The following is a 9,682-nucleotide window of genomic DNA, read 5'->3' as shown; positions in this document are numbered from 1 at the left end:
TTAAGATGCGATTGATTTCCAACACGTAACGGATTGAGGAATTCAACTTTAATTTATTTCATTGGTGTTTTACGCCGTACTCAAGAATATTTCACTTGTACGTCGGCGGCCAACCTTATTGTGGAAGGAAAATTGGGCAGAGCTCGGATTTCAATTCCAATGCTGTGTACTCAAGTATATTTCACCTACACATCGGTCGTCAATTTCAAAGGTGACGAGGAAGCCAGAACGAAGCAGGATAAACCACCGGATAAACTTTTGGGAGGAAGATAAACTTTTCCACATTCGACCGAGAGATTTCAACGAATAATCAAGTTCACAATGGATTTGTCAAGGAAGGGTTAAAATTTTTGGCGTCTCATTAGCCAGAAATTCGAACATTAAATTGTAATCTTAAACGTGCCTATGCTTATTAAATACAAAACATTGAATGATGTTAACAGTTATATATTGCCATCTATTGTTATCATTAACTAAACGATACAAAAACATCACTTATCTAAAATCTTTTACAGTATAAGTCAATACAGTATAAGCTTTTGTGAATGTATCAAGTTCAAGGATTATACATATTAGTCCTGATTGGCCCTTATTAAATGCCCATGAACAATTAAGTCTACAGACATATGTAAGTATTCATACAATCACTGTACCATAACAAACAACAAGCACCACATCTACATATTTAAATATTTCATTTTTCTATATTCAAGTACAGTACGTGCTGGCTTCCTCTCCGGCTGTACGTGGGAAGGTCAGACACCAACCTGCGGATGGGCATGGGTTTCCCCCGGGGTCTGCCCGGTTTCCTCCCACCATAATGCTGGCCGCCGTCGTATAAGTGAAATATTCTTGAGTAGGGTGTAAACCAACAATCAAATAATAAATAAAGTAAATATATGTATGTATACATCCTATTATTGAATTTGTTGAGTTTGAGCGCCACATATACATCTATATAATGCAATGAATAGGAAATCGTAATCGTGCGTTCCTTCCATACCTTGTTCGCCAAGGTATCTCGAGTCACGAACTGTCATCCACCAGAAACGACAGTTTACCCTCCATTTCAGAAGAGGTCAATCTTCCGGACCTGCGTATATACAAAATGTCTCGCGCTCTTCGCCAAGCTAAGGGCACGACCGAAATCCATCTTTTTATACTGTTCAAATATACAGACAGTGCTCAAAATACATTTGATAAGTATGAACACACGAAATGATGTTAGTCCAATGTACATGGTTCACAATTCCTCCATCTAGTAGAGATGGACGCCAAAGCAATTTGAACATTTAAATTAAATTTGAAAATTAAATTTGAAATTTAACCTAAACTTTTTTTGTTTAAACATTTTTTAAACAGAAAACAAATAAGAAATTAAGAATGTCTGAAACGAGCTAATTACGATTTTCTAGAGCATACAATAGTTAATATCTATCTATCTATATGAAGCATGCTATTTTCTAATCAGCATATGAAAAATGAGTTTTACAGGACATTTCAACATACATGTATGTGCATGTGTATATGAAAAGCACATATCGTGAGGCAAAAACTATTGCCACGAATATTGCAATAAATTATTATGAGAAAATCTATGTGCATAATAATTGTACACATACATCTCTATAAATGCTTCAGATCTCCTGAGAAATTGTCTCTAAGAATTTTTCCATGCAATCAATATTGTGTCAAAAGACAGAATTGGTCCAATGATATACCTTCAAGGTGAACTTCATAACACCTTTAGATGAAATAATACATTCGGGTCAGCAGAAATCAATTAACTTAATGAAGCATACCGAAGCCTGTCTTAAAGTACTTTTGACCCGCAATTACGCTTCATCAGAAATTACACAAACACATATACACTTCCTAAACATAAATTCTACACATCCTTTTCTAAGGTTATCCACATGGCTCGAATTATATATGTCGTTTAGAGAAGTCTAAATACGTAAAGGTCAAAACCAACAATCGTGTTTTCATACTCCGTTCTTACGGCTGAGCCTGTTTCACAACAAAGTGTTTTAAAAAGAGAAGTAAATATCCCTGCATTTGAAATCAATTACACATTCTTCGGTTTTCTCCCATAGTTCCACTGGGTTACACGTGCCATAGAAGGATCTTTTCGAGAAAATGTGCCATATGAAAGGTCTGACGTGGCACGTGGGTCCAAGGCCACACACATCCAAATCGTCCGCCTACTCAGCTTAAACTCTCGGACACATTTTCCAGCTTTTCTTCGGGCGTGTCGTTATGCCTCTGAAGATGTTTTTTGAGCGAGCTGCGGTAGTAGAGACCCTTGCCGCATACTGAGCACGTGAAAGGAGCTTCTCCCGAGTGGGTTCGCATGTGTCCCTTGAGGGAGAAGTTGTCGCAGAAGCTTCTCTCACATACGTTACAGAAGAACTGATTGCTGGGCCCGTGAGACTTCATGTGTTTGTGAAGCGAACTCGCGTAGGCGAAAACTTTTCCGCAGACTCTGCATGCGAATGGATCCTCTTCGAAATGCGTCCGTGTGTGATGCTGGAGAGTTTTCTTGTGCGAGAAGCACTTGTTGCAAACCCTACATACGTGAGGCTTTTCCCCACTGTGTGTAATCATGTGGGACTTGAGGTTGCTTTGAGCTGCAAAAGGTTTGAAGCACACCGGGCATTTGAAGGGTTTGTCTCCTGTGTGAATGCGAATGTGCGTGCTGAGATAGCGAAGCCTGGCAAAACTCTTGGGGCACCGTGGGCACTTGTGGGGCCTTTCACCCGTGTGAGAGCGAATGTGGATTTTCAGGCTGTTCTTCTGAGCGAATCGTTTACTGCAGTGTGGACACGGGTGCGGTTTGTACCCGCTATGAGTCCGCCGATGGCGCACCAAGGTCCCGCTCTCGGAAAACGTTCGGTGGCACTCGGGACATTCGTAAGGCTTTTCGCCTGTGTGGGTTCGCATGTGTTTTTGCAGTGAACTGTTTTGAGTGAAGCAATTGCCGCACTCGGTGCACATGAACGGCTTTATTCCTGCGTGCGTCTTCAGATGTTTCGTTAGACGACAGTTCAGGGGAAACGTCTTGGGGCAAAGAGAGCAACAAAACACGGTCTGTTTACCCCTATACCGCTTCTGCTTTGGTTTGATTTCCGGTGCGGCCTGTATGCCTAACCCGCCTCCTTCCATGACCAAACCTCGTGTGATGACATTTTTATACACAGCCGATCCTTCACCTGGTTTCCCACTTAACAGCTTCCGTTTCTTCTTTTTGCGCTGACCAAGATCTGCTTTGGAATCTCCGGAGGTAGACTTCGCAAGACTATTTTCTTCAGTCTAAAGTACAATGGAAATAAAAAATATAGTTACCAGTAGAAATAGTTGAAACTACCAGATTTCCCAAAATACTACTAGATAATGAGAAGCCCGAAAACACCATTAATAAATATTACGATCAATCCAATTAGATTTACAACATGCATGCAATACTTGAAAATAAGAAGGAAACATTAGATAGGGTATCCTGCACCGACAAACAACACCGTAATAAACAAGTTGGATTATGCTTACCATAGGAAGATTTCCATTTTCTGTATTGGTGTGTCCAGAATCCACATCCGCCATCTTGCTGGGACGTTCATGTCTCGTGGACACAGTGCCCTCTCTTCCTTCTGTCAACTCTACATGTACATCTTTCGTCTTTGAACACAGGTCAACCGGTAAATCGGCACAAACTACTTCACTAGCTTCTGCTTTAGCATGAAGCAAAGAAGATAAAACAGGATTCCTCCTTGTTCCAGGACTCTTGCTTTTCCCTACACTAGCTGACAATTGCTCTTCATTTAAATCCAATTTTAAACCTTGTGAAGGACCTTGGTTTGAGCTTCCTAACGAAAGAGCATTGTCTTTAGAACACTTTACCCCTTTTTTCCTAACTAAACCCTTGGCCTTGCGACTCCTTCTTTTTGGATTAACTTTACTACTTGTTTCTTTAAAAGAATGTTGACATCCCACTTCTGACACTGGATTAATAAGGCCATCAATACTTTGACTCTCTGAATGTGACAAGTCAAGTGTTTGGTATGAAAACTGATCTGAATCGGATTGTGAATTTGGGGTTTCCTCTTGCAATCCATGGTGTTCTACTAAACTTGTACTGGTCTTAAAGGAATGTGGAACTTTTGAATGCTTGGTTTCAGGGTCAGATGAAGCAGAGTCCTGGGATTCACACTCAAACAATGTTGATTTTAAATTCTGACTCTTTGATAATGCAAAGTTCACCACCACTGGCTCAGTTCTGGGCTTGTCGTTCATCTTCAAACTGGGTTGGACCATGTTGATTGGCTGTTCTTCTGGGAGGAATGTAGGCCGAAAACCATGTTCACGTGGAGGGGACCCACTGCCACTTATATAATCCGGCAGCTGACCATGGTAAGAAGTACCAGACATCAATTCTTCTTCTTCATTGGTCAACTTTCCAGCCATGGCATTTAGATATGGTTTCTCCATAGGTTAACCCCCTGATTCCTTGAAGAAACTGGTTAAGCAAAACATGTATTCTTGCTTCGCAGCATGATTCACTTCTGTTTCTAGCCCCTTACAAAGAAACAAAAAGTTGAGGGTCAGGCATCATCAATTTTGCTTTGTGTTTTACTAGCAATCAGATAGAAAACAATTCAAAAATGGAATAAAAATGAAAATGAACACTTTTCTTTTGTTCGATCTTAATATTAGGTTTCTAAAAATGTAAATATGTCTGTGGCAGAAAAAATTCCTTGAACAAAAATTAGAGGTTTTGATTTAATTTTTATACCCTGTAAAAACAACAATTTATATAGTTGTGGCCTGAAGTATTTAAAGTTCTCAAATACATGTACTCTGATTTTGTTCATGCACATTTTGCTATAAAATCACCAGAATTTGTAACAGCTCTTCAAATAGCAGATATGGCCAAATTAGTCAGTTCAAGACCAAACAAACATTTCTACTTCCTTGAAATTCAGGCTTACCCAAAGTTTGCTTGTATTTTCAATTCAAATCATGTCATGGCTTGGACAGAGTCATGCCTGCCAAGTCTATTAGAAGAGCCCATATACAGCCTAAAAAGCAGTCTGATGTCTCAGTCTATCACTTTAATGAAATGGTCTGACAAAAATGGGGCAAATAAAACTATCTGTCTTTTGATGCAAAACACAATAGAAACAAAATTCCCACAAGAAAACAAGCATGTGTTTTTAGTTGAATAGCTCCGGTTATCGGGTAATCAAGTTTCCGGCAGTAACACTTTTGAAATGACTGGAATTGATCAATAAAGGTATTTGTATATGCTCCCCCCCCCCCCAGTTTCCAAAAATGTCTTTTGTTGGTTATGGAGCTTGTTTCCTTACTGTGTTCAAATCTTTCACACTGTTGTTCTATGTTGAAGACTTATGCTGAAGCAATGCAGCACCTGCTTCACTGATCAACGAGTGTATTACTCTCTACTTTTGAATACTCCTTGCTCTGCCATATCTCAGTTTGATTTAAAGATCCAAAAAGGCCAAATACCAAGACTGTATAGGTATGAACTACATACAGAACTACACCATTAGTACACTAATATGTACCCCAAATTTTTCACGAAGTTGTTAATGCAGACGTGTACATACTTTCAAATGCAATGAATAAAAGCTTCAGACACGGCAAATTCCTTCAGAAGCTTGGTTAACATGCAATTATTCAATAAAAACAATATTATCTTGATTTGACTTGTAGTTAATATCCAGGATCTATATCTGTTCTGATATTATATATGTTAGTCGTGTCCGCAGGTAACAAACTTCATATAATGCATTTCACTTATATACACACTAGTCAGATTTGTCTCCCAACAACAGCTGTGTTATGGAGGGGAGATGTATGATCCCAAAACTGAAAAATACACTTTATAGTGTCAACATTATAACTCCAATAATGCTATCAGCATCATTCACATCTTTGATCAAGTGACTTCAAATCTGGTGACTTAAATTAATTACAGGTATTACAAGTACATCTTAAATAGTATTAAGATTAATTTTACAAGCACCCATTTAAAAAATAAACTCTCATTTTACAATACTCTCATTTTAACCAAGCATAAGAGTAACTGTCTAAGTTGTAAACAGCATGACTCTCATTCACTGGACAAGTCTAAAACATGGCGGGATTTTCAATGTGCCTCGATTCAGTGGATCTTGGAGAAAATGACGATTTTTAAAACCGTTTCCCAGTGGATCTTGGAGAAAATGACGATTTTTAAAACTGTTTCTCTCTCTTACAAAAACTTTAAAAAATATTTAAAAAAATAGAATTCCACACAGTTTGCATAGCTCTTTCATTTACAGTATAGTTTGTATAAATGTGTTCTTTTCTTTTAACTTCAGTTATTTAAATAACAATATCGATAATATACAGAATTTCTTCACAGCTCAGCAAAGTGATCATGAACTTAAAAACACTTCACAACGAAAGCTACAAATTACAATTTCTCAACAAATAAGTATCATGACATGTTTACTGGCTTTAAACACAGTGTTAACCTGCCTGCATGTGTGCTTGTAAACTTTAAACTGCCACCAAGTCTTTATCTCTTTCAGGTGTTTAGTACAAGGGGAATTCAATGGATATGTGCTTTTTTGCCCATGGCTATCTCCACTTAGTTGCAGAATGTAACTCTTAAATCAAGCAACATGAAATTTTGGAGAGTTGCTGAGAGAAACTGCTTCTAATGTGTCGGATCAAAGGTAAACAGCATTTACTGCATCTTCACACGTGCATTAAAACTTCCCTAGCATAAATCAAGGCCAACCGAGTGGTCCCCATGTTCAACTAACCTGTTGTGAGTCTTGCCGAACCAAAAATGATCGATGACGTGATTGATGTGAACGCAGAAAAAAATAAGGTAGTTCAAGGCAGATAATACCTATTGTAATCAGTATAGTAACACAAGGCAAGTCTAGCAGTTCACTGACCTGGTTCACTCAACCTTTTCTCAGATGGTGCTAATTGCTTCAGTTTCGTTTGGTCTCACATGTGATCAAAACGGTGACAGAGGGCTTACAGCCAAAGTGAAGTTATGTCTGAAAATGTATTTATTTTGTGAATTTGTGCAGTTGTCATGGATTGTTTTTGGTTAAGCGAGACTTAGATGAAAAAGTTAACTGATTATGGGGACCACTTGCTTGACATCCATTTATGCTAGGGAAGTTTTAATGTGAGTGTGAAGATGCAGTAAATGTTGTTTAGCATCAATCTGACACATCAAAAGCAGTTTCTCTCCGTAACTGTGTTGCTCGATTTAAGAGTCACATTCCGCAACTCATCTCTGCTCAGTTAATTTAACTACTTATGATTGCATGAAGTAGTTCAACCATTCACTGATTCAGTCAAGTCCTCCAAGCCCTTGGATTTATTTACAAGTGACAAGTGTAACTAAGCTTCATTAAGTGGATGTGACAATTTTGAGCATTGACAGATCACAGACACGGCCTTCATCATCACATACTGTGTAAATAACACTGCTTTAACTGACCAAATCAGAATACAGAAAATGACAGCAATAAATGTATGACTTTCACGACAGTTCATTAGAGATAACAGACAAATACAGCGGCAAGAAATGGATATTCCAACGGTCTGTCGGTCAATATTATGCTACCGGTACCAAGTTGTTGTTGTAATTCGGACTTCCGGGGAAAGGAATTCCACTCATTTCTTGACTAAAATATCCATAAACAGACATCGAAAAAGTGATACACCAATCCGTATATTGATAACCATTCCCATGCATCAAAAAGCAGAATAAACCACGAATTTTACTTACGTTATTCAAGAAAATAAATCAAACTGTGTTTGTCTCGCACCTTACTATCGCGCAGCGACAGCATTGAGTATACGGTTCCATTAAAACAGACGAGTTATAACAAATAAAACGGACACGGACTAGAGTCTTGGCGCGAATACACGGTACTTAATTTATTTAACACTTTCAGATTTCCTTGGAATGTATCTTAAAAAGCAAACAGGTTGTACAAAACGAAATGTCAATCGAGCATTACGTACAAAATCAGAAGGAAAAAAACGCCGGTTGTCAAAGTTACATACATTACGTTTATGTACAGAAGGTAATTTTGCCAATGGAAAAAATGTACCTCGGGTAGGCTGTTACAGACTGCCGATACCATTGTATGCCTTTCAGTCTTAAGTTATCACAATTTACATGAACATAGCAATAGCTATGAACGGTAAAATAGTTACAAAGTTACTGCTAGCAAGACTGCAGAAAACGGCTTTATTGCAAGGGAGATAACCGAACGTTTTTTCTCAACAAGCACGTTCTCTGAAGTTTTCGCGTTTTAAAAGTTATGTAATATCGTACTCCTTACAATGCATATGCCGCTCTCCACGCTGGCTTTACATCGTTGCCACCGATAGACAACCTTGACCTTTGGTGCCTGCGAGACTCACGTTGGCTTGTTTAAGCTTATAGCCTCACCACTTGTGTCCTCGCGCCGGACTATTTAATCAACATTGATCAATAAAATTGTCTCAGGTTAGGGTTATAATTATTTTGCCCATACTTTAGATAAAGCGAATGCATGTGAATAAAGTATTGTTAAAAACAAAGGTTTAGCGGAACTTCCTGTCTCATCACTGACCCCAGCGACCTCGGCGTTGCTCAAGATTTCTGCAGGTGCCTCTCACCAATGCGGTTCAACTCCAGCTCATGCTGGTTCCATCCCCGGCCGTATGCCTGTCATCAACCTGCGGATGGATGTGGGAATCAAATAAATAAATAAATAAATAGATTTATAAACACACCACCCAGTCACATTACACTGACACAGGGCCAGCTAGTCTTGTTTTCTTGCTCTAAGCTTTTCGCAGATAAATGACAAGCTTTCAGTGCTGAGCGCCAAATGAGGTAGCATGCAACAAGTGCCATTTTTAACGTCTTTGGTATGACCCAACTCGGCTTTAATCCCAGGTTTCCTGACTGCGAGGCGGACGCCGTAACCATTGGGCCACTGAAGCGGTTCTTACGGATGAAATTCTCATGAGTAATTACGATGTTGAAGTACCGACATTTTATACATAGTATACAAAGAGATCTGTACCTGTGGTTATTCTGTATTAAAACAATTTTATCATGGAACATGTATATGGTCTCAGCTATCGTAAACGTATACAAAGAGGCCTGTTACAGTGGTTATTATGCATCAAACCAAACAATTTTATCATGATAGGTGTATGGTTTCAACTGGTATAATAGAGAATAGCATCTAGTATTCAGTTAAGATGACCTACATTCTAGGGACTAAACCACAATATTACGGTAACAAAATATACTCATGTATTGAGAACATAATAATATCAGCTGTCAAATGAATGAATCAACATCAGTCAAACAGATAGCTGAAGTTGCTATTAATGCTTTATCGGAGCTAAGTACAGGTGACCTAACTTCCGAACGATTCTTGCCAGCTTGCACGGGATAGCACTGAAAATACACTATATGACAAGACCATAGCGAGAATAAATGTTGACTGCGGTTAATAGAAGCCATTTCTGAAATAAATAGCCTGGTGCTAAGTTTACAACTTAATAGGTATTTTGAAATGAAAATATACTAATTTGTTTAATGCATAAGGGACCAGCTGTTAAATTTAAATTTCAAAAATGGTCA

General features: G+C 38.5%; 1 protein-coding gene across 2 annotated transcripts; it reads right to left on the bottom strand.

Moving 5' to 3' along the window:
* Positions 1–1,598: 1,598 nt before the first annotated feature.
* Positions 1,599–7,865, bottom strand: LOC135480619 (zinc finger protein 34-like). 2 transcript variants are annotated; one of them, XM_064760505.1, is made up of 3 exons: positions 7,820–7,865; positions 3,547–4,572; positions 1,599–3,312 (listed from the first exon to the last, which is right to left on the bottom strand). In XM_064760505.1, the coding sequence occupies exons 2-3, from the start codon at positions 4,483–4,485 to the stop codon at positions 2,209–2,211; spliced, it is 2,043 nt and encodes a 680-aa protein (XP_064616575.1). In that variant the 5' UTR covers positions 4,486–4,572; positions 7,820–7,865; the 3' UTR covers positions 1,599–2,208. The 2 variants fall into 2 exon arrangements, with proteins under 2 accessions (XP_064616575.1, XP_064616576.1); XM_064760506.1 differs by lacking the exon at positions 7,820–7,865 and having other exon boundaries at positions 3,547–4,637.
* Positions 7,866–9,682: the final 1,817 nt, after the last annotated feature.

Source organism: Liolophura sinensis, chromosome 13 (assembly GCF_032854445.1).
Source record: "Liolophura sinensis isolate JHLJ2023 chromosome 13, CUHK_Ljap_v2, whole genome shotgun sequence".
In the NCBI taxonomy this organism is placed as follows: Eukaryota; Metazoa; Mollusca; class Polyplacophora; order Chitonida; family Chitonidae; genus Liolophura; species Liolophura sinensis.
This window is presented reverse-complemented; position numbering and strand designations above follow the sequence as displayed.